The sequence below is a fragment of the Astatotilapia calliptera genome, chromosome 18 (assembly GCF_964374335.1).
Source record: "Astatotilapia calliptera chromosome 18, fAstCal68.1, whole genome shotgun sequence".
Taxonomy (NCBI): domain Eukaryota; kingdom Metazoa; phylum Chordata; class Actinopteri; order Cichliformes; family Cichlidae; genus Astatotilapia; species Astatotilapia calliptera.
The window spans coordinates 31453874-31478303 of NC_137439.1; the positions used below are offsets into that span (position 1 = coordinate 31453874).

The window sequence follows — 24430 nt, forward strand, 5'->3', positions numbered from 1 at the left end:
AAGATAAAGTCAACATCACTTTACAAAGTGATGTAAAACACAGAATGAAGTATAAAGTGCAGAAAACTTCAGCCTGTCAAACATAGCAATGGAGCAATATGTAAAAAAAACAAAACCTAATTAAGCATGCACTCAGTACCCTAAGAATAGTTAAACACAGTGATAGTCACATATCATATCACTTCAAACCAGGGGCGGAGCGTGGGGATGGCTTACTGGGCTTAAGCCCGGGGTCTTTTGGAGTGTAATTTTTTCATAGTTAGATGTCTGGCTGACAACTGTATAAAACAAAAAGTACACACAATATTCGAAGCACATAGTGCACACTGTGGGAATTTACGACTGTGCATGAATCCCCCCTGATATTGGTATGATCCGAGCTCAGTCACTAAGCGACTGAGCGAGAGGGCGGGGCAGCTGCTGCCTGTGAGTGCGCTGTTGTAGAGACGGAGCCAGCCATACTAAGGAGAGCTTAAGTTTGACCAGGTACCAAAGCAAATCATTCATACTGTACAAATAATGTAAATATGATGGTGAATCACGAGAGATTGATATCAAACTGATCACTTGACCAATATTACGTTACCTGCTCTTCAAGTGAATCAACAAATGGCGAAATGAAAAGCCGAACAACAACAATGCTGTTTCTTTAGAGAGTCTTAGCTTACATGTGTGTTTATTTCATATTTTCAGTTCTTACCCTCCCCGACTAAATCGGTTTCAGTTATGTACTGAAATATAAGAATGGACATTAGAGGCTTCTTTCAAAGAAAAAACTCAGGTAAATGTTATTTTATATATTATGCTTTGTATGTTGTTCAGTATATTTCTATGCAAAACAAGAGGGATTTCAGTACACAGCAGGATATTCACATTTGGTTTTTTTTGGTTTTTTCCCGATATTTTTATTAAAGTTTTTGCATCGACTTTTACAAAAGACAAATTGAACAATATGCCGTTTTCTTTTTAAAGAACATAAAGCAATATAAGACATACACTCCCACCTCATAATTATAGCAGTACCAGTGGGTGTACAAACAGAAAAAGGAAAAAATCCAATCTAATAATACTAGTAACAAACCCTAGGGTACAAGACAACAGTTCCTGAGTGTACAAGGGAGATGTGGAGAGTATCCAAAACCCCCACCTCCACACAGACACATAAAAACCAAAACACACAAACAAAAAAAAAAAAAAAAAAACCACACATGATAAATGGTCAGCTTAGTTATAGGGATAAATCAATTCTGTTAGAGAAAAGAAATATGTATAAAGTAGTTAAATAAATACCATCATAGAACGCAGGCACAATAGAATCCATATACTTAAACTTAGGCCTCTTACTTGAACATAAGATAAGAAAAAATAAAATATGATAGAGTCTGAGCTGGCTAATTGGGAGCATTGCGAGACCGCAAAGTCTGAACATGATCAAAAAAGGGTTGCCAGGTCTTAAAAAATTTGGCCGTAGACCCGCGCAGGGTGAATTTAATCTTTTCGAGTTTGCTAAAATGCAGAACGTCTCTGATCCAGATTTCCCAGGATGGGGCAGAAGGGGACTTCCAACATAGCAATATTCTGCGTCTTGCCAATAAGGTGAGAAATGCGACCAGATCCGCTTGAGGCGTCGGCAAGGCAACTGAATCAGGAAGAACCCCAAACAAAGCAGTTAAGGGCACAGGTTGGAGGGTTAGCTGGATGATCTTAGATAAAATCAAGAAAATATTAATCCAGTATTGTTTGAGGGATGAACATGACCAAAACATATGCATTAAAGAGGCAGGTGTTTGATGACAACGGTCGCAGTCAGGGCTAAGATTGGGGTATATTTGAGCTAGTCTGGCCTTAGTCCAATGTACACGGTGCAGAATCTTACATTGAATCAGCCCATGTTTGGCACAGAATGAGGAGCCATGGACCCGGTAAAGAATTTTATCCCAAGAGTCATCCTGAATCACACACCCCAGATCCTGCTCCCATGCCAATTTAATAGCCGAGATTGAAGAGTTGCCAAAGGAACATATTCTCCCATACAAACAGGAGATCAGGCCCTGTAATGAGGGCGGAGGCAATAGAAGGTTATCAAAGTCATGATAAGAAGGTCTAGATGGGAACTGAGAGGATTTCTCCTTTCTCCCGGATTTGTAAATAGCGAAAAAAGTGACTTTTTGGAAGGCCAAATTTCAATGAGAGCTGTTCAAAGGAGGCAAATGTATTCTGAATGTACAGATCAGAAAAAGACCTGATACCCAAAGAGGCCCACAAATAAAAAGCACCATCAGCTAACGAAGGCTGAAAAGAGGGATTTTTCAAGATGGGTGATTGAAGGGGAAAAAAGGTCAACTTAAAATAACGACAAAATTGATACCATATTTTCAAGGTAACTTTGACAATAGAGTTATTATAAGAGCCTGTACTCGAAGGCTGCTTTTGGGCATAAATCAGGGCTGGTAAAGAGGCTGAGACACAGGAAGAAGTCTCCAAACTGAGCCAGGCCGGGGCATTATTCGTGTCTTCCCCCTGTAGCCAATACCTGAGAATACGAATATTACATGCCCAATAATAGAACATAAAGTTTGGTAAAGCCATCCCCCCCATCTTTTTCGATCTTTGAAGATATGTCTTGCGTATTCTGGGTGTTTTTTTGTTCCAGATAAACCCAGACAGAATCTTGTCTAATTTAACAAAAAAGGAAATTGGAATAAATACAGGGACACACTGAAAAAGAAAAGAAAATCTGGGGAGGATATTCATTTTAATTGTATTTATGCGCCCTGCTACAGACAGATGGAGTAGAGACCATCTGTCCAAATCCTGCCTAACTTTCTCCACAAGTGGGTCGAAATTAAGCTTGAAAAGAGCATGAAAATGACTTGTAATTTTAACCCCTAAATATGTGAAGTTGTCTGATACAACTCGAAAAGGTAGTGCTGTGCACTGATATTTCTGTGCAGCAGCATTCAGGGGAAACAGTTCACTCTTGGCAAGATTCAGTTTATAGCCAGAAATAAGGCTAAACTGTTCAAGTATTGAAAGTACCAAAGGGAATGAGGATGCTGGCTCTGAGATATAAAGAAGCAAGTCATCTGCATATAAGGAGACTCTTTGTTCTATACCATTTCTAGAAACCCCGGTGATACCTGGGTTTGATCTTAGCGATATGGCTAAGGGCTCAATTACAATTGCAAATAGCAACGGCGACATAGGACAGCCCTGCCTGGTCCCCCTAAACAGAGGAAAGAAGTCAGAGCATGTGCCATTTGTTTTGACAGCGGCAAGCGGGGAGGTATAAAGAAGTTTCAACCAGGAGATGAATATTTTACCAAAGCCGAATTTATCTAAGACATAAAAGAGGTATCCCCACTCTACCCTGTCAAAAGCCTTCTCAGCATCTAGACTGATCCCAAACTCCGGGCTGTTGGAGTCTGAGGGATTGTAAAGAACATTAAACAAACGTCTAAGGTTAGAGAAGGCGTATCTCCCTTTAATAAAGCCTGTTTGGTCCGGGTTGATTACAGATGGTAAGACTGCTTCTACACGCATCGCTAGAAGTTTAGCAAGGATTTTATAATCCACATTTAACAAAGAAATGGGACGGTATGAGCCACATTGTAGTGGATCCTTATCCTTTTTTAAGATCAGGGATATAGATGCCTGCAGTAGAGAGGGTGGGAGGGATCCAACTTCCAGTGAGTGCTTATACATATTTATCATGAGCGGAGCCAGTTTAGGCATAAATTTACGATAGAACTCAACCGGAAACCCGTCCTGTCCGGGGCACTTAGAACACTGCAGTTTGCTGATAGCTTGCATGATCTCTTCTACAGTTACTGGTCCCTCCAGCTGGAGGCTGTGTGTCTGATCGATTGATGGGAGCTTAAGATGATTGAAAAATGAGTCCAAAGCCTCCGTACTAAATGCACACTCAGATGCATAGAGAGATGAATAAAAGTCTCGAAATTGGTCATTAATTATTCTAGGATCCGTAGAGACACCACTTAATGTCTGAATCCGAGGAATGGAGTGTGCAGCTGCTGCACTACGGAGCTGATGAGAGAGCAGTTTACTGGCCTTATCCCCATATTCATACTGGGAGTACTGACATTTCAGCAACATCTCTTCAGCCCGAGCAGAGGACAGGTGATCAAACTCAGTCTGCAAAGACAGCCTATCATTATAGACCTCTGGTGCCGGGCAAACAGCATACAACTCGTCTAATTGCGATATGCGTATTATGAGCTCGGACAATTTTGCTTTCCTTTGGTTTGCCTCAAAACCAGCATAAGATATAATATGTCCCCTGATAAAAGCCTTAAACATTTCCCACAAAATAGAGGGTGATATTCAGGGTGTAATATTTGTCTCTATGAATAAGTCTATCTTGGAATTCAGAAATGTGGTAAACTTATCGTCTGACAGCAAGCGTGTATTCAAACGCCATGGAGCTGGCGGAGAACATTGGCCCACTGCCAAATCTAAAGTCAACGGAGCATGATCTGAAATGACAATAGCACTATGAGAGCAAGAGCGAATCTGTGAAGTAAGTCGACTGTCCAGTAGGAAATAATCAATACGAGTGTATGTATGATGAACAGGGGAGAAAAAGGTGTATTCTCTACGTGTAGGGTTGAGGAAACGCCAGGCATCAATAACAGAGAATTCTTTAAGGAACGTATTAATAATTTTGGAAGAGTTGGATTGCCTACCAGGCTTATTTGAGGATCGATCCAGCGGCCCGAGCCAGCAATTAAAATCGCCACCAAGAACCAAATAGTGGTAAGACAAATCAGAAATTTTAGTGAAAAGAATACTAAAAAAATTTGGATCGTCCCAATTGGGAGCATAAACATTGGCAAAAATGAATTTAGTGTTCCAAATACTACCACTCACAATAATAAATCTACCATTCTGGTCCGCTATAACCTTAGAAGAAACAAATGGCACTGATTTGTGTATTAAAATAGCAACACCACGAACTTTGGAATTAAATGTAGAGTGATAGAGTTGACCCACCCACCCCTTGCGAAGTCTAAAATGATCTGAAATTTTTAGGTGTGTTTCTTGTAAGAACACAACCTGGGCGCCCAAAAATTGCAAATGATGAAGGACCTTGCTCCTTTTAATAGGTTGGTTCAAGCCTTTACAATTCCAGCTACAGAACTTAAATGAGTAACCTGCTTGTTGAGTATTAATATTTAATTGCGATACCATGTTAAAACATAGGTTGAGAAAAGCCAAAGCTGACCAATGAAAAACACGCAAAAAACAAAATCAGTGTACAGAGCAGTACAACATAAAAAACAAAAAACACCCAAACTTCCCCCTAAATGCTGAAGCATCTTCCCTAACGATATTCACATTTGTAACCACATATTTACATACACTTTAGGGAGAAAACATAAAACATTTTTACTGTACAACATCAATTTAGAGTAAACTTTTGTTTTAGATAAATATTGAAATATCTTTTGAATTAGTTAAATGTCAGAATAAAGAGAGACAGAGCTGTCTATTTTTATCACTTTGATCAAATTTAGGAGTACATATACACTAAGTTTGTTAATTAATAAGAAACTCCAGACGATTCCATTCTGAGCTGAAGAAGCTTCTGATTGGTTAGTAGAGTCCATGTGAGTAAATTGGTGGCACAGCTGTGGATGCATATAAGGCAAAACACAGAGCCTGTTTCTTTGACATGGGAAAATCAAGAGATGTCAACCAAAACACCAGGAAAAGAATCGTGGAGCTCCATAAGTGTGGCTCAAGTTTGAATACAATTTGGTGCCATTTGCAATTAAGAAATACAGACAGTTTCTCTCTTTACTCTTAAAGTTAACAAATATGTTTTTTATATTTATCAATCTAAAAAAATAAACATTTAGTCTGATTTGATGTTACAATTAAAAAAGTGTTTGTGTTTTGATCTGAAGAGTTTGTAAATATCTGGTTTCAACTGTATATTTGATGATTGTCAGCACAAAGAGGGAGAGAGAGGAACAGAGAGGGAGATGGAGAATGAGGACACAACAGAGATGGAACAAGAGCAGGTGAGACACATGTTAGTCAAATGGTCGTTTACCAAAACTATCACTGTATCATAGGTACTCATGTATCTCGTACCTAGTGTTTCTTTTTAGGTTTACTATTTTTCAAATTCTACATTTATTAAGTTATGCAGGCTTGTTTGCACAACAAGGCTAAATAATTATATAAACCTTTCTCAATCTAAATAGTGGACTTTGGTAGACTTAAAAAAATAGTGTAGTGCAGGTCTATGATGATTTTTAGTGCTACTATCATCTAGTTCTGATTCTGGTTCTGTCTTGGTTAAGTCCTCAGTAGTCCTGATTTTGAACCGTTGTAGTCCTGTTTTAATTCCGGATCAGTTCTGGGTCTGGTTGAATTGGGGTTTAGTCCTCGTGTCTTGATACAGGCCCGACTTTGTTCTGCCTCGCTGCTTAATTAAAAAACTAGTTTAAGGTGTCCTGCACATGTGATATATATTTTTCCCTATATGAAGTCATTCTTTTTTGAACAAAACTCAAAACAGAGCCAATTAATCTTTCAGTCCCCCCCCCAAAAAAAATAAAAAATCCCACGTGCATACTACGCTTTAGGGCTAAGCCCTGGGTGTTTCAAATGTCTGGCTCCGCCTCTGCTTCAAACAGAGGTGATCCAGTAATGCTGCACTAATGAATTAGACTAACTATTCACTTTAGCTAAAGTTATTAAGTTAGCTAAAGAGTTGGGATGCTGTGTAAGACATATATAAAGCTAAAATACAAAGGTTTGGACACTGTTTTGCACGTTTCCCTAGTGTAGGGGTCTCTGCAAGCATACAGGGCTCTGACAGGGTACAAGATGACAACTTTGGAATTCTACTAGAAACAGTCGATCATATTTGTCAAAGCTGAATTCAGGGCAAACTACGCTAAATTAACGTTTTTAGCTACAATAAGCATAACAGTTACTGTACGGCTATCATTTGTTAACATGACGCTTGGTCTTATACATGTAATACATTTATTACCAACCTGAGAGTTTATCCGCTGGTCATTCGACATGACGAATGACTTCTGAAGTCTTAAGTCAGCTCAAGATGCTGTAGATTCCCGTCAGTAACACTTTCGGTCCGCTAGTAGAACATAGTTGTATTAATCTGCGGTTGATTACCGGAACCGTATGTAAGTCCCAAAAAACTGAATTTTGGAACTGAAATTGAATGGTGAGAAGGGAATCTGAAATTATTCGAGAGCTAAATTTTTAAAGGATAAAATACGGTTTCAAAGCAAATGAATTCATTTTAAAAATATAAAATTAAATTTCAATTTAGGCTAATTCATATTCAGTTTTTAAAAGCATTTATTCAAGTTACAATTCAGATTCAATCCGAGCAATTCAAATTCAAATTTAACTTATTCAAATTCAGTTTCTGATGGCACAGATTTCTGCCCATAGTTTTACAGCCTTAAAACATCTATAATAATTGTAAAAAAATAAAGTTAGCTACTTCGCGGATTTCACCTATCGCGGGTTATTTTTGGAACGTAACTACTGCGATAAACGAAGGACCACTGTATTGTGTCTTGCTTCTACATTCCTTTTCTCTCCATATCTCTCTTCTCTAATCTCACTATAGATCACAATGTCGTCTGCAAACATTGGGGACTACTCCTAGACCTTATCTGTCAATCTCACAGTTGGCAATCAAAAAGGGGCATGCAGGGGCATGCAGCCTCCATCTCCCTCCATCATCACTGTTACAAAAGCTTTTTAGTCTAAAAAGTAAACTTTTTCGCTTAAAATGACAACAGCACACCATTATGAATGATTCTATAGTCCAGTTCTGTCTCAAACATCCTATTCATTATCCTAGTCCACATTTTCGTGATCATATTTTTGGGACTGATTATTATAATTATTATATTATAATTTTACGATATTCATAAAAATGATAACTGTCATAAAATTTATAACTTCCTAAGTCATAAATCTTTTGACATGGGGCCATAAATCAGTGGTTTGACAGACAGGGCATATTATCCCTCCGTCATGGAATTAAATAAGCTTGATTTCCCTAAGGGGAATTAATAAGGCATATGACAGCAACTGAGAACAAATCAGACAAGTTTATCAAAAGGAAAACTGGATAACAAAATAAAACAGGAAATGACTAATCAGTAATAAGACAGACAGAGTCACAGAGACTTTAGGAAAGTGCAAAAGCTGAGAAATAAGGAATCACGAAAAATAGAAAAAAATAAATAGAAATTTTATAGACCAAAACACCAACTAAACCTCAAAACCATAACACCCACACCCCTTTGTGACTAGTCATTAAAGGCTCTCCTTTTCCGAGAATGATGTGTTACTGGGAAAAGCATTAAGTATTAAGAAGTCTTTTGATTTAGACAAACCAAAAGTCATTAACTTGTGTTTTTAGAAAGTGCTTAACAGATCAATAACTGTGGAATGTAAAAACTCAAATTTATCTGAAAACATAAGATATTGTCATACAAGCTTTTCACATTATATTCCTAATAAAGCTGAAGTTAAAAGTTGGAATGAGCTAATCAAACTAAGTAAACAAAGGAACACATTCCTTTCCCACTACTAAATAAACTTAAGCATGTAATTGGCTCTCACTATAAAAATGAAATAACGAGTAGGAACAAGTGAAGACAGTGAGAGGATGATACCAGGAGGGTGAGGTAATGTGAGCAGACACTGGTCAGCAGCCCACGGTCCCACCAGAGTCATTACCACTGACAGTAAAACTGAACAAAGTGAATGTGATTGGACAGGCACGATGTTCTGTCCCATGGCAGCTACAGACAGCAACAGACACATTTCTCAAGTGAACTGTCTGACTTGTATATTGTATAAGTGACAATTACATGTGCTGGATGAATGAATCAGTTATTTCTACTGCCAGATGCTCTTTAAATACATGTTTCATGATGTCTGTCTGGACTCTTGTTCCTTTACACCTAACAAGTGTGTGTGTGTTGCTCTGAACTGCCCGCCAACATGCATCCCACAGTCTGTACATGGTCACAATGTGGGGTGCTAATAAAGTTTTACGAGCTGCTTTAATCTGGCCATCTCGCCAATCACAATACCCTGAAGTAACCACATCCATCCTTGAGGGCTTATTAGAGGGCTCCCCATCACACATAATTGACTGTTCAAAATGAACCATATGAAGAAGACAGAACACATACACACATATATTCAGTGCAAAGGCCAGCAGGTGACTGTGAGCAGTGTGGGCGTGTTAATGGTGTGTTTGGTCTGGTGGAGTGACTCATTGACATTGTGTCCAACTCAGTATTGTCAAACAGAGCCTTTCTTCTACTTGAAAATAATCCCATATGTCGTTTGAATAAGCAGCTTCTTATGACCATAACGCTGTACATATAAAGAGATGGCTTCAAAAAAAGAACTGATACATCAATTGCCTACATGTAAGGGCTGTGTACAGAACTGACCTTCAATATATAATTGTATTTTATGCCTGATTAGTCCCATCCATAAGCAGGGACTTGGTCCCTGGTTAGACATGTTTTTTGGATAGATATGGGCAAACGAAAACGTCAGTGTGGCTTTTGTTGTGTTGGTTGTTAATTTATTGTCAATATTTTAGAGTAGATGTTTGCTAGTACAACAAGTATAGTTTTTGTCTGTCATAAATTCTGAATTAACTGCTAAGCACTTTTGAAATGACAAAAATCATATAATTATTTATTATAATTATTATTACCACAGTTAATTTTAAATCAAGCAATCAATTTGGAGTTTAACTAAGATATTGTGTTAACCTTTTAGTATTTACAGCCCTTTTTATACATAGTGCCATATTTTGTGAGGTTCAGAAATAATTGGACAATTGACTGATAAGCAGTTTCATAACCAGGTGAGGCTTGTTTTTCCTTATTACACTAAAGCGATAAGAGGTGTGGAGTTTATTCTAAGTGCTGAAGTTACACTTGGTCTCTGTTCGCTGCAACTCTGAATAAGAAGTTTAGAGAAATATATGTGCAAGTCAAGGAAATTAGAAATAAATCCACAGAAAGATCCAAACAGAAAAACAGTTTGTCACAAAAAAAAATCCTTTAATGGAAAACAACTTCACAAAATTTAACCAAGTCAAGAATACTTTCAAGGAAGGAGGCATATCATTTTCAAAATCTACAATCAAGAGATAAACTGAAATACAGACGGAAACCACTGATTACACAAAGGCCAGATTAGACATTGCCAGAAAATATCTGATTTGCATTTGTTTTTAAAAGAAAAAAAATCTTTTCAGATGAAATAAAGATGAACTTGTACTTGGGAAGAGAAAAGCATGGAGCACATGATCTGAAGCATACCATATAATCTGTCAAAAAATGATATAGCTGCTACCGCTATAAGCAGTGACATAATCAGTTAACACCAGTAGCCTGGTTCCTTTGGCATCCCCATCCCATAATTTTGCCTCCACCTCCACCAAAAAAATCTACTTGACTTTTATCAATTTTGTTTTACTGTAGAGCATAAATAAATAAAACTAATATGATGCAGTGCATATACATCAAACTTTAGTAAATGCCTCACCGGATGGACCCCTCTCAGTCATTTCTTCTTTTTGCCTCTGTTCATCTCCTCGTTAAAGTTACCCATATGTAGACACTTTTTATGACACGTATACCAAGTTGAACTATTTAAAATCCACCATAAAAGATTATAAAGCCACATGACATCAGTTTTGGATCAAGTACCTAAGTTGGTTGTTTGGAAAAATGTGGCCAAAAGGTCAACAGGTAGGAGTGGTATCACACAGAAGCAAATGTCTGTACAAATACTTGTAGTAAACATAGCTTCTGATTTAGTGCTCCTTTTTACTTTCAAAGTGCTTTACGGCACATTTGATCTCAAATACGTAAATATTATTTATGTTACTGGAGTAATTAATCTAATTACTTTTTACTTTAAGTCTTGAAAGACGTCACTCTGTGTAGGAGTTGATTTACTGACAGTGTAGGAAGTTTAAATGCATGTTGGCAGTTTTTAATTAGTCTGTGGGTGTACTGCCAGTGTGTGTTTGTGTGTGCTGCTAATTAAAAGTGTCCTGTTCGTGTGTGCTTTTGTCTCATATATAAGACCAACAGACAGCAGATGACAGACAGAGTAGAAGAGGCGAGGTGACACACTGAGGAGGTAACTAACTACTGATTATCTCACTTAGATCTGATCTGATATTGCTCACGGATAAAGGTGAAGATGGTGATGATGATTATATCACTGGGGCTTCTCTTTGTTGGACTTGGTATGACATCAGCTGCTGCTGGCCCAGGTATACATCAACATTTACATTTAATCTGTTTTTCTACAATATCGTGCTGTGATGTCTAAAAGATGTCTAAAATTTTTATTTATTGTCGGAGAATGCACTTACTAAAACAGTTAACATCCTCAGATCTCTAGTTATGTACCTAGCATGCCATGTTTATCTGTCTACAGTTTTCTAGCTATGTACCTAAAATACCAAATCACTCCACTGGCAATTCCTTGGATGCATCCTTTTTGATCTTCTAATATCCAGTAATGCATTTGTCCTGTTTTGCGCTGTATCATTTTGCATTTTACAAAGAGAAATCTTAAATAATGTCTCTACTATGCATAATATAAAAATGCTAATAAAGAATACTGAACCCAATAACTATAAAATAGATAGAAATTAAATTATGACTCAAGTCACATTTCTTCTGTCTTCAGGCAGCTGTGTGGGTCGATGCGGTGAGGTTTTCAACAGAGGCTGGCAGTGTAAGTGTGACTTCAGCTGCCTGCAACATAATGAGTGCTGCCAGGACTTTGAGGCTACATGCACCATCGGTGAGACAGATACAATAACAGCCTAAAAAAACAAAGCTTAAAAACATACAAGTCTACACATTTTACACCTCTTCTTTTTGTAGACGAGTATTAAGATACAACACAGATGAATAAAAACAGAAAAACTACTCGATGTGGAAGCAGTGAATCTATTATTGCTGTTTTCTCCAAAAGTTGAATCTGGACGTAGTGTTTTGTAGGAGAAACGTTTCGTCACTCATCCAAGTGACTTCTTCAGTCTCAGCTGACTGCAGGTTTCCCCAAATCTTATAAACAGTAAATTTGCATAGTGACTGAAACCAGCCCACTGAAGGAACAATGGACTGGGAGGTCAGTTACTTAATCATAATTGTGCAAATTCTCATGACCACTGACCAAAACCCACTGATCAAAGACCACTGATCAATGGCCATGAGCACCATTCACAGAGAGTTGGGGAATGGCTGCAATCACAGCATTGTAAGATGGCGAAAGATGTACCCTTATTGTTGTTGTGTTAGATTACTTACTTATCTTTAAGTTATCTGTTTCTGTAAGCTGTTTTGATTTTCTTTTTCTTTCTTTTTTTGTGTTTGCTTTTCAGTGTTTAAAAGTTTTTTTCTCCATTTTAAAATATGATCATGTTTCTTCCTGAAGCCCACAAACGCTTCAAGCTTGTTTTGGGCTCTGTGGATCTTTTGTTTTTCCTGTTATGTTTCTTCTGTTTGCTGTATTAATTACTACAGAACACAACTATTTGTTTGGGTTTGTTTTATTTTGCGATATGTCCTCCTCTTTCTGTTTGTTTAGTAGCTATTTTCATGGAAACATAATGTTTCTAATTGTTTTGTTCTAGAGCTTTCTTCTGTTACACTTTACATTTTGGTTTGTTATTTGTGTTAAATTTTATAGCTGTTTAGAGGTTTCTTTCCAAAGAACTGTTCTTTTCACCTAGTTGCTTCAACTTTGATGATTTCTTTTGTCCCTCTATATATACTTATCAATATTTTTAAGCTAATTGTTTCTTTGATATGGTGTTTAGTTGGACAACAAGTCCAACACTGGCACAAGCCAAATACAAAATATAGTTATCTGTTATACTGGCAGTTTATTTATTCATTTTTAAACCAAAAGAATAATATAATGAAAAGCTATGCTGCATTTTGCTGTAATGTAACGGGCACTAAGCATCTGTCCTGCTGCTATGTTTGACCTAAATGCACAAACAGTGATGGATTTTTTGTGTGCAGTGTTCTATTATATATTACTCCCTTATTATCGAAGTGAAACGTTCTTAAAAGAATGAGTGACAGAAAATAGGATATTTTATGTGACTTCAAACGGTTGAAAAGTTTACTGGTTGGAAGACAAGTGCACGATTGTCTGAAAGTAAAACACGAGATGCTAATTTGTCAGTGGTGTGTCTTTTTCTTATCTTATTAAATCCCATGGCAGATAGAATATCACGGCTTTAAATTTCAAGCCAGTCGAAGCAATGTGCTGTCCTGTGATGACATGCTCCTCTCTGTCTGTGTTTTCAGCACAGTCATGTCAGGGTCGCTGTGGTGAGGTCTTCCGACGTGGTAAGCTGTGCGAATGTGATCCACTGTGTGTCCTCTACAACACCTGTTGCCATGACTACAAATTGAACTGCAGTAAGTATCCACAGTCACGGCTGCAACTGCATAGACTGTCCCATTTCCCAACTCATCTGAACTTGTAGGCCTTTAAGGACAAATGTTATTTCACATGCGATTTGAGCAGATGCTGCATCCTAGATGCATGAAAGAGCGTTTCCGCAGGTCCTTCCTCCCTGCAGCTGTCAGACTGCACAATCAAAACCGCTCCCAACAATCATAGATGTTCACATCTGCGCTGTAACTGCAATAATTTAATCAACCGATTCGCACTACAACCTGTGTTTGCCTCTTATCTGTAGTTAATTTTATTTAATTTAATAACGGTACAGTACTCTGTTTATAGTAACCATTGTCCTTAATGTAAATATGTAAGAAAGAAAAATTGTGTATGTTTCTGTTCTGTGTACTGTTTGTTTGTAATGTGTCTTTCTGGCTGCTGTTAAAACCAAATTTCCCCTTGTGGGACAAAGAAAGGATTATTCTATTCTATTCTAATTTCTAGTTTTTCATTTTTCTCTGTGTTGACAGACGCCACAGTGCCACTCTCACCAGAGTCATATCGCGGCAGGTTCCAGTCTCTAAGGGCCACAGCTTCAGGTATGCCTGTAGTCAGTTACTACAGACATCAATACAAGAATGTTCCTAATGCTTTCATTACAGTTCCTGGTATCTTATTTTAAGCCTTTCTGCTCTGTTTTATCAACCTCAGGAAAGCGGAAATCCCAGAGGAACAGGAAATCCTCCAATAGTGAGAGTGAGGAATATTTCACAGGTGAATGCAGTTCAAATTAGAGATGGACCGATCCGATATTACGTATCGGTATCGGTCCGATACTGACCTAAATTACTGGATCGGATATCGGAGAAAAATAAAAAATGTAATCCGATCCATTAAATATCACGAAAGCAGCTCACAAAACTTGCAACACGCCGTAACTCACCTCAGAACATTAGCACGTCGGAGCAGTATGCATCACGTGATAGAGCGGCTGTGGCATGCGGGACCTGTCGGTGGTCTGGATAGCATTTGGAGCTTCGCTAGCAACCCGGCATTTCATCTCCGACAAAGTTATCCCGAGAGAAGTAAAGCAAGTGTGTAAGTCCATCTCTGAATGTTTGTAAAGCATTCCTGCGTTAAGCTTAACAAGCGACTGCCTCTCCTGCTGCTACTTCAATCATGAAACTGCTTAACGATCAGCTGATCGGCTTTTCTGTCGCGAGTCCGTGTCTCTAGTTTGCTTTTGGCCCACTTTGCACCAGAAAGAGGAAACCAGCGGCTGAACAACAGCAGCACGTTTAAGCTTGATCAGCTGTTGTTAGAATGTATTTAATATTACTTTCTACTCGAGGATCTTTTTCTACGTAGCTGACGGCTGGTAACTGTGCAGGGGCGGATCTAGCAAAGTTTAGCCAGGGGGGCCGATAGGGCATTAACAGGGAAAAGGGGGCACAAAGACATACTTTTCTTTCTTATTCTCATTTAAAATGTCTAGCTTTTAATAAATAATTATCTGACACCCAAAGTTTTAATTTGATGTAAAATGAATAGAAGTCAATTACTGTATATAGTAACTATTAAGTCTAATATATATACCCTAGTAAGCTATAGTACTTTTTCCTTTGGGAAGGTACCATCTGTGCAGTCTGCAGTTTTGTTGAAGAAAGATGTTGAATCTATTTAATATTTCTTGAAAAATAATTGATTTCTGTGCATTTTTTTTCACACTGCATCAAATTAAGGTTGATTACGTCGATTAAGCATCATGAGGTGGAGCGTGAGGGGTGGTTCCCTATTTTTTATTTATTTATTTTTGTTGTTGCTGGGAGTTGGAACCCTATTAGTTAGGTTGCTTAATATTTATGCTAAGTACTCTTTAAAATACCAGAATAGGGAGGATGGTGTAGGTTTAAGTTTATTAGATTGATCAGTATTGCTGAACTATGAAATATTTTTTTTTTTGCATACAGGTATAACAGAATAGCTTTAGTGTAGTTGTTGTTTTAAACTTGAGTATGAACTTATACAAAATGCAGCAAGATATTTAAAAAACAGTTTTGTTGATTAAAAAACACTATATCAGATTCATATCGGTATCGGCAGATATCCAAATTTATGATATCGGTATCGGTATCGGACATAAAAAAGTGGTATCGTGCCATCTCTAGTTCAAATATTACTGAATATTTGCCAGTACTGAATCTGGGAACAGCCCTTACGCTGTCCAAAACTGACAAAGCACAAGCAATGCTAAATCCTTCCATCATTAGCTTCCTTTAAAAGAGTAACAAAAATGAATAATAATGCTGCATTACCGTTGTTGTATGTAGGAAGAGGCCGCTGCCCAGAGCACCTTGGGGCTCAGTGTCAGGGTTCTTCAGGCCTCCTCAACTCACTGACTGTTGGCTTATCTGACTCCACCCCTTCTGCTGTATCAGCCAATCAGCTACAACATGGTTTGGACTACTTTCTTTCTTTCGTAACTTAGTTTTCTTAAATGAGCAAAATGCAGGTTTGATTAATGGTCATTAAAGGTAATGTCTCTCATTCCTCCTGTAGGTGTGAGTAGCATGCCTGTTGGCCTGCTGCCTGTGATAGTCCCTTCCTCTCACAGCAGAGCTCCATACTCACCAGCACCAGGCTCATCTCTGCCCATCAATAATGCTCCGTCTCTGGGCATTGGTGCTCCAGTGAGCCCCCTGGCTCATGGAGCTGTTGGCAGTAAACTGGATGCCCAGCTTGTGTTATCCCCTGGGGGAGCTGCTTCATCTATGCTTAGTCAAGGTTTATTTAACAGAAATTATTTCATAATTGTAGATGAACCAAGATTTTTGCAACTTGTTTTAGGTTCATTAAAACAAGTTGTTCAAAAACAATTCCCAACATACTACAGTACACAGCAATGCCGTTCTTTGTGCTCATAGGCCTTGGTGTTCCAGCAGGTTCCAGACCCAGCACTCTTCAAGATGTATTACAGGGCTTGGGGCATGGAGGATCTGAAGGACCAGGAACAGGTAAGCAGCTGAAGGTGCCCTGTGGTTGTGGGTGTGTTTAATAAGCTTCTTCTAAATTACATAAAAATGTATGTGTGCGTGCAGGGGTCTTTGCTGATGTCGACCTATGCAGCCATTCTCCCATCAATGGACTGACAGCGCTCATTAACGGGACCATTCTGGTATTTAAAGGTGAGTGCTGTGACTGTCAAATTATGGCTAGGCGTGAGGGGGTTAGGGTTAATATGCTCTGTAGCTGTGCTGGGCAAACTATATCCTCTGCCAATATATGCTGTGAAGTTTAGTGACTGCAGGTTGTTGCAAGCATGCAACAGTTTTTTCATTTGGATTAATGTTAGCATATTAGCTATAGACTGTCCATGTATATATCATACATTATGATGTTATCAATTCATTTATAGGTTCTGCATTTTGAAGCATCAACATTAGCATTTTTAGCCATGTTGCTCTTTGGAGCAAGAAATGACCGTTCTTAGAAGAGAAGGCAGAGTGTTTGCAAGTTGGTTAGCAGGCTAAACCAAATAACTGTGTGTGTGTGTACAGTTATACATCTGTGTTTGTGTGAGTTAATTAGTGCCAAGTAACAGACTGATAACATATCTATACTATTTTCTGAGAAATTCAATTTAACTTTCTCCAAAAGGCACAAACACAGCAAACAGCAGCCTAGTAGACAGGTAGTGACTACAGCTGACTATGTTGACACAGCTATCAATCAAAGCAGCCACACCTCCAACTTTAACTCTTAGCAAAATCCAGATTCTTAAACAAACAAATAAAAAGATGTACTAGGTTGTACACCTGCTTTGTAATGCTTTAAAGTTTGGTGTTTTAATACAAAGTGATTGAGCAGAGTGATTTACTTTGAGAGTTGGTCTCAAGTGGCCAGAATTTTATTTATTTTGATAATTACAGGTTGGCACTTGGACAGTGATATTATGTAATGTGATTTACAGGTTATGTGATATGCCTGATATGTGTATGTATGTTTGTGTGTGTTGCAGGCGAGTTATTCTGGTCCGTTGATCCCATCAGCCGCTCTGTGGGTCAGCCACAAAGTATCACAGACACTTTGGGCATCTCATCTCCCATCGACACCATCTTCACACGTGCCAACTGCCAAGGAAACACCTACATTATCAAGGTATAGATATCACTAGAATCCGTCACAGTATCACAACTAAAGCTGCCCTTGTATGTCACCTTTTCTTTCTTTTCTTTTTGTGTCTGCTAAATGTCTAAAGTGCGTGTTGTGATACCACAGCGTCAGCAACAGCACTGAGAACACAGCATAGTCATCAAACAACAAAGCATTGATCATTGTGTGCACAACATGAAATGAGGAGGCCGAGTGCAAGTGGGTTGCAAAGCAGCTTGTATAGGCACACTAACTTTGAGCAGACTAAAACTGCTTAATCAAAGCACTCCATACGAGATTAGATGTGTAGAATATCAGCTGAGCCAGACCACCTTTGTGGATAATCTATAAGCATCATCCTGGACGCTTTCATTAAAGTTTTGAGGTTTAAAAGTCAGAATCTGACGTTTTAAACTAAATACAACAGTTGCTTACCACATTGAAAGGGGATATAGTTTTCAGTACTGGATTACTGTACCATGACCTTTTACAGCAACTAGCTATATGAATACAACAAGGGGGAATCATAGTGGAAGAGCAGTCCTAGAAGCACCCTCTGTGCTGATGGATGTTGGATGTATTAATCACTCTTTGTCTCCAGGGGGACCAGTACTGGCGTTTAGATGGGAACATGGTGATGGAGCCGGGTTACCCCAAACCTCTGGTCTCAGAATTCCCTGGTTTGACAGGACACATCAGTGCTGCACTGGCAGTGCCGGCCACCAGGAGCAAACCAGAAACTGTGTACTTCTTTAAGAATGGTGAGGAACAAAGACAGACCCAAAATAACTCCACTGTCATGGTGCCAATGCTAGTGCCCAATTTAACAGTTTTCACACACTATAAGTGCCACCCCCCACATACCACAAAATTGATGGTCCCCAGAGATGAAGCCAGTGACATCATTGGTTATGGCAGGGGCTACAGTAACAGTGTCATTATTTTATTTTATTTATTTATGGCAGATTCAACCTTGCACTTAGATTAAATATAAACACAATTAAAAAGTATATAAAAGCCTATATAAAACTGAACAAAACATACAGGTAGAATGAATCAATAGTAATGATATCTCTGTATTTGTCCACTAGGAGAAATTTTGCAGAGCTTCACATTCCCACCAGACAGCATTCCTTCCTGCAGCAAGAAACCAAGAAATTCCATGAATACTGGTTTGTAGCTCAACAAATTATTTAAATTCTGTTCCTTTTAGCTTTAAAGAGCTGGTAACCATATTGGACTAAGTGGTCCTGTGCTTTTTAATACCATGCTATTTTTTATTTCTGACATTCAGGAGTTCTTCTGGGTGGAGAGATCAACATCAAAGTGTCTCTGAAGGGATTTCCCACCCCCATCACCTCGGCTCTGTCCATGACCAGCCCTCAGGGGAGCGGCAGATACCATCACTACGTCTTCTCTGGACGTAAGAACAATCAGAGCATTTTGTTTATACACATTAAGTTTTAATAGCGGTAGAGATTACACATCGTCTCATCTTTGTTGGTTCAGTCCATAGCCTGTATATAAAAGGTGTACCTGGCCACCACGAAATCATCCAGTGAATAAGATGTAGTGCTAACAACATGCCAAAAGTTTGGGGGACCATTATTTCTCCTTGTGTGAATCTTTTCTAAAACACGGTTTGTCCTTCCCCTCCTTAAAAGCAGGACATTACAACTGTGTCCACTGTGAATGACCACTATTGATCAGAGGTGGCCTACTACACCAGCTATCAACTACCTGCAGTCTTAAGATCCCTACCCAGACATTTTAAGCCTTACTTACACTCCACCACATGGAACCTTAATGATGGCAGGATAAGGTCTCAAAAAGAACCTTGGCATCTTAATGGACTTTCAATGAATTCATTTATAGTTTTGTAGCCACAGTTTTATCTTTAGGCAAAAAGACCCGGTCGTTGTTAAAACAAAAATGTAACTAGAGCAACAGCTTTGGAGGAACATCACCATGACACTGTGATAAGCAGTATAAGTTCATATGTTAATTTTGTATTCATTGTCTCCTCTACTGCCCTAATGTAGGCAGATATAGCCATAAATACTGCATCAGCAAAGTAACTAAACTCACACCTGTTCTGTCATCTCTGCAGCTCTCTTCTTCAGCATCCAGATTTCGGGTGACCTGCCAGTGCTGACCAAGCCTGATCCATCTGCATCCTTTGCACCTTTGCCCATCCTCAGCCAAACTACTGTGGCAACCAGTTCTGCAAACATGGCTGGCCAGAACACGGTCCTTCCCCAGCCAGCCAACTCTATCAGAGTTTGGCTGCGCTGTCCTTAGGAAAGTCCTGCAGGAGACCTGTTGTGTTTTCTTTGTTAACGCGCAAAAAAAAGGGCTCATAATAAATAAGTCTGCTGCTGATTTTCCTCATACATTAATATGACATTTATAATATCTGGAAGGGTCAAATAAATACCATCACAAAAGTCTACACATGTTAACCATATGAGCACAACACCACATATTCTATGGTGGGTTTAAGTTATTCTACCCATCATGAACTGCAACATAACCTTTAAGGATTATCTAAAGCCAGCCCACAGTTTGAGGAAAAAGAAGTTAATTCACAGCTATTTTCATTAAAAGTGGATTCCAGTGATTGTCGACACTGATACAAAACAAAAGCAAAACACGTGGAGCAATTTTATTATTTGATCAATTCAAAAGAAATATTTCTGGCATTGTTTAGATAATTGATCTTCGTGTCCTCCACTACATCCTTCCAAAATATTCTTCATTTTATAAATAAAAAGCATCCCATGACACTGCTGCTCCTCATATTTCCACTTTATTATTAAAACACATGTATAAACAACCAAAGATCAGAGGACAAAAAAAGAAATAAACTAACAAAATAACAGAATCAGAAGTCACACACCTGTCAGATCCCTCCAGTAATAGTCAGATTTTACGTGGACCTAAAATGTATTGACATTAAATTTGTTGCCTTGTTTATGTTTTACTGAATAAGATGATTAAGTCTTCACTGGTGATATCTTCATTAGGAGATTCCTCCTCTTCCCAGAGATCCTCCCCTCCCTTCTCGAGAGAACGTTCCTGAAATATTAGCGAAAGACGACAAAAAAAAAAAAATGTGTGAGGCGATCAGTGAGATACCATATTGTCACTCTTCTTGTTCCCTGAGTGTAATGCTGCTTAATGCACTTCAATAAACTGCTTTATCATTTAAAACTACAGGACTTGAGTCAGTTCTGTGAGTGTACACTATATTCTCACAGGCAGAGGTTAACAACCATCCCAGAAGGATAGTCCTTTAAAGCTTTGACACCTTACCTCTGCGGCTGATTAGTCTCACTCCTCGAGGTCCTGTGCTTGACAGGCTGCTCACCAGAGGCTGACTGGCCACTGTGTGACGCTGCGTCATATTGCTTGTGTCTGTAATCAAAGAAGGGAAATAAAAAACATCACACAAGAGTTTGTGCACATATGAAAGCTTTAGCTGACGAGTGCTTTTCAACGTCTTTCATTAGCAAAATAATGGAATTCCCTTTCAGACTAATGAGCTAATATATTAAACATTTAATTAAATTGACAGGAGAAAAAAAAAAGGACTGCTAATAAGTGTTGTTGGGGTTTAAAGGTTCTATAAGTCTGCACCATGGATTATATATGGACTAAGCATGGAAACAGACACAATGCACTGGGCTGAAAAATGAAGGCAGCGCAAACTCAAAAAACTGCAGTTCCTCTGATTCGCTTTCGAAGCTTCAGGCTGGTCCTCATAGATTCCCAATGTTCAAATGTCCAATTTTACAGCATTAAAAGTACATTAATTGAGGACAGTTTTCACCTTTATAACAACTTTGCACAGGATATGGTTGCTTTGACATCTATCAGTCAGTAAACAGAATACATTACCAGGGTCTTGGCTGGTAGATGGCAGTGACGCATCATCGCTTTGCTGTCCTGCTGATTCCATGTCTGTCTGACTCTCCAGGGTAGACTCAATTCCAGGGCTGGAAACACATCCACAATCAGAGAAAACTTCCAGCGGTGTCAGGTTTAAAATAAAAGTCAACATTTCTCTCACAAATCTATTTTAACACCATGTGAGAAGCTTCTTTTTTAGATTTTTATGAGTCCAAAAAATAATTTGACAGTAAATCCTACATAAATGAAAACTGAAAACTTAAAAGCTCACCCCTCCACTTCCTGCTCCATGAACACCTCATCTCCATCATCTGTAGCAGCAGCCATTCCAGTAGAGGCAGTTACCATGGGAACTGACTGGGACGCCATGTTGTCACTGCTGTCTGAGGGCAGGGATTCAGTGAAGACTGTCACTGATGAAACAGAGACACAGGGAATACTGAGCTTTTGAGCCCAAGAGCTGGACAGCGCCGACTGAGGAAATCTCGTCTTCGGGGTTTGTGCGTTTTTCTCACCTGGTGCAGCCACTTGTAAAGGTGTGGTGGGGACACTCCTTCCTCCTCCATCTTCATCATGAGCAGCCAGAAACAGAGGAGATTCATACATACCGAGACCTACATACAGATTTAGTTTGACACAAAAAAATGAATGTTTTAACTCGAGTATCAGACTGCATGCACAAGTTACAATTAAGCGTTTGTGCAGTACCTCCTTGAGAAGCCAGCTGTCCCAGGTCAGAGTGTGAGGCTGAAGTCTGTGGCAGCAGATCTTCAGGGGGTCCAAACCTGAATCTGGTGGACAGACCTGCTACCTGAGGTGAGCTGGAGATCAAAAACATCTGCTTAAACACGTGTTAAAATGCATCTTTTCAGCAGCCCACATTTGTAGTCTCCTTTGCCTTCTCTGCATGTTTCACTCAAGAACACATGTTTCATCTGCAGCTTCCTTCTAGAATTAGTTGCTGCAATTAGAGAAAGAAAAAAAATCCCCTACAAAAGTGCTAAAATTGGCCACTTGAATGCTTTTCTAAAAGGAAATCACTTCTCTCTGCCATTTTAAACTAGTTTTGTACCAGGTTGCAGTTTTCCCCTCTAAAAGGTTAAATTGCTTTTAACTTATTTACCTGGTTGCTGGAAATACGGACACTGTAACTGACAGGTTTCTCTACACAGGGAGCAGCAGACCACTGTCTGTTCTGTCTCCATGAAAATCTCACCTCAAAAATCCCTGAGTTAATAAATCTATAATGAGTCTGAGATCTTATGATACCACTATGTCTAGAAACAGTCCAGTTAAGACACAAAATAACGGGGTGAAGGAAAGTTAAAGTGAAGCAGTGGAGTAAAGTATGGGAATCTTTAGTGCGTGATGGACTATCACACTGACTCATACCTTAAAAACAGTAGATTGTGTGAAGTTGGTCTTTTGCCCTAAACTAGATTATTCTTTATTTTGCTTTCAGAAAACATAGGGATCCTAATATTGTGTCCATTGAATTAAAATATGAGGCCTAATCAACAGGTTCTGGGAACCAGCCTTGAATCAATTTATATTTGTCCCATCTCCTCTCAAAGATCAACTTATTGACCAAACTCTAGACCACTTCTGACTCTATAAAGTAGTCCCTTTATGACTTGCACTTTGAGCTTCTCTGTCACAGTAGAGTATCATCCAGAGCTCAACTGAAATATTTTGAAATAGTTTCCTTACTTTAACATCTTGAGGCATCGGAGGCCGAACAACCTGAGCTTATTGTGTTCCAGCCCACAGTGCATTGAAAGCAATGAGAGTTTCTTCCATACAAACACAAAAGTCACCTTTCAACCACTATATTCACTAGATTTGCCTCTCTGAAACTTAATCCTCTTTAAAATAAATAAATAAATAAATAAAGTTCCAGGATAATATACAGAATCTTATACAGCGATCTACAAACATCAGCCATGATGGAAGACATTATGAGCCAGGTGTGTGTGTGTGTGTCTGTCTCTCTCTCTCTCTTACTGTATAGCCTCAGCAAAACCATCAGTACGATGTGGAACAACCAGAGTGGGAGTACTGGGAACCATTCTGTCATCATCATCAAAGAAAGGCTGCTGACAACACACAGGCACATTTAGGCTAGCTGATCCACAGAAACTGAATAATATGGTCAAAGTTCACAACACACATCTCTTACCATACTGCCTATTCCAGGAGTCAGCTGAGGTCCACGTCCTGACGATGGTCTGCGCAGCTGAGAGGCCTGTCTCTGATTCACACACAGACACCATTACTGTCAGAGTGCTGCTTTCTTCTCCTCTTATATTTCCATGTAATGATTTTACCATTCACTATTAATCGGTATTATTAATCAGTCTTTGCTGATTGGCATTGTGATTTCAGGTGGCTTTATATAACACCAAATAACTGGACAGTATATGTATTAATTTGACTTACTTAAAACTCCCAGATGAATCTAAACAAAACGCTTTTGGCATCTTTCTACTAAACTCTTAATTAAACTGCATCACTCATTTAGCCGATGTGGATAACAAACCTGCCTCCTGTTCATGATAAGTAAGCTCACTCCAAATCCAAAACATATATTTTGAATGGAACAACAATAAAAAAAAGAAATGTCTGTTAGGTTATCACCTGTGTTTGTGGGGGACCCAGCTCAGGAGCAGGAGGCTGGATGTAGAGGCGAGGTGGGAGTGGGTGTGGGGGCCTTCGTGTGTGTGGCATCCGGGGTGTGAGGGAGGATGAGGAAGGTGAGGGGGCAGAGGTTGGAGGAAGGTGTAAAGGGTCTCTAGGGTGGTCGGACTCTGATGGGGCATCACCGCTGCCTTCACCTGGAAGAGATGAGTGTGTCAGGTTGCGATTTTGA

The 24430-nt window shown here is 39.0% G+C and overlaps 2 protein-coding genes across 10 annotated transcripts in view; one reads left to right on the forward strand and one right to left on the reverse strand.

Annotated features, from left to right (window-relative positions):
* Positions 1-709: 709 nt before the first annotated feature.
* Positions 710-20865, forward strand: prg4a (proteoglycan 4a). Of its 4 annotated transcripts, XM_080293020.1 has the most exons (16): positions 710-781; positions 5976-6047; positions 11234-11341; positions 11764-11880; positions 13401-13514; positions 14028-14096; positions 14209-14271; positions 15828-15953; positions 16057-16281; positions 16422-16511; positions 16596-16682; positions 17516-17655; positions 18251-18410; positions 18741-18821; positions 18944-19072; positions 19760-20865. In XM_080293020.1, the coding sequence occupies exons 3-16, from the start codon at positions 11269-11271 to the stop codon at positions 19948-19950; spliced, it is 1665 nt and encodes a 554-aa protein (XP_080149146.1). In that variant the 5' UTR covers positions 710-781; positions 5976-6047; positions 11234-11268; the 3' UTR covers positions 19951-20865. The 4 variants fall into 4 exon arrangements, with proteins under 4 accessions (XP_080149146.1, XP_026004520.1, XP_026004522.1 ...); XM_026148735.2 differs by lacking the exons at positions 710-781; positions 5976-6047 and having other exon boundaries at positions 11167-11341; positions 16437-16511; XM_026148737.2 differs by lacking the exons at positions 710-781; positions 5976-6047 and having other exon boundaries at positions 11167-11341; positions 16440-16511.
* LOC113009992 (nucleoprotein TPR-like) overlaps positions 20443-24430 on the reverse strand; it is a 34457-nt gene continuing 30469 nt past the window's right edge. For 2 of the 6 annotated variants that reach the window (XM_026148733.2, XM_026148731.2), the window contains exons 47-55: positions 24199-24395; positions 23741-23812; positions 23566-23654; positions 22270-22382; positions 22077-22175; positions 21833-21974; positions 21550-21647; positions 20965-21066; positions 20443-20727 (exon numbers count right to left, since the gene is read on the reverse strand). In XM_026148733.2, coding sequence (XP_026004518.2) covers positions 20672-20727; positions 20965-21066; positions 21550-21647; positions 21833-21974; positions 22077-22175; positions 22270-22382; positions 23566-23654; positions 23741-23812; positions 24199-24395 — 968 coding nt within the window. In that variant the 3' untranslated portion in view covers positions 20443-20671. Of the gene's footprint in view, positions 20728-20964; positions 21067-21549; positions 21648-21832; positions 21975-22076; positions 22176-22269; positions 22383-23565; positions 23658-23740; positions 23813-24198; positions 24396-24430 lie in introns of all 6 variants that reach the window. The other 4 variants (XM_026148730.2, XM_026148729.2, XM_080293019.1 and 1 more) reach the window with 3 other exon arrangements.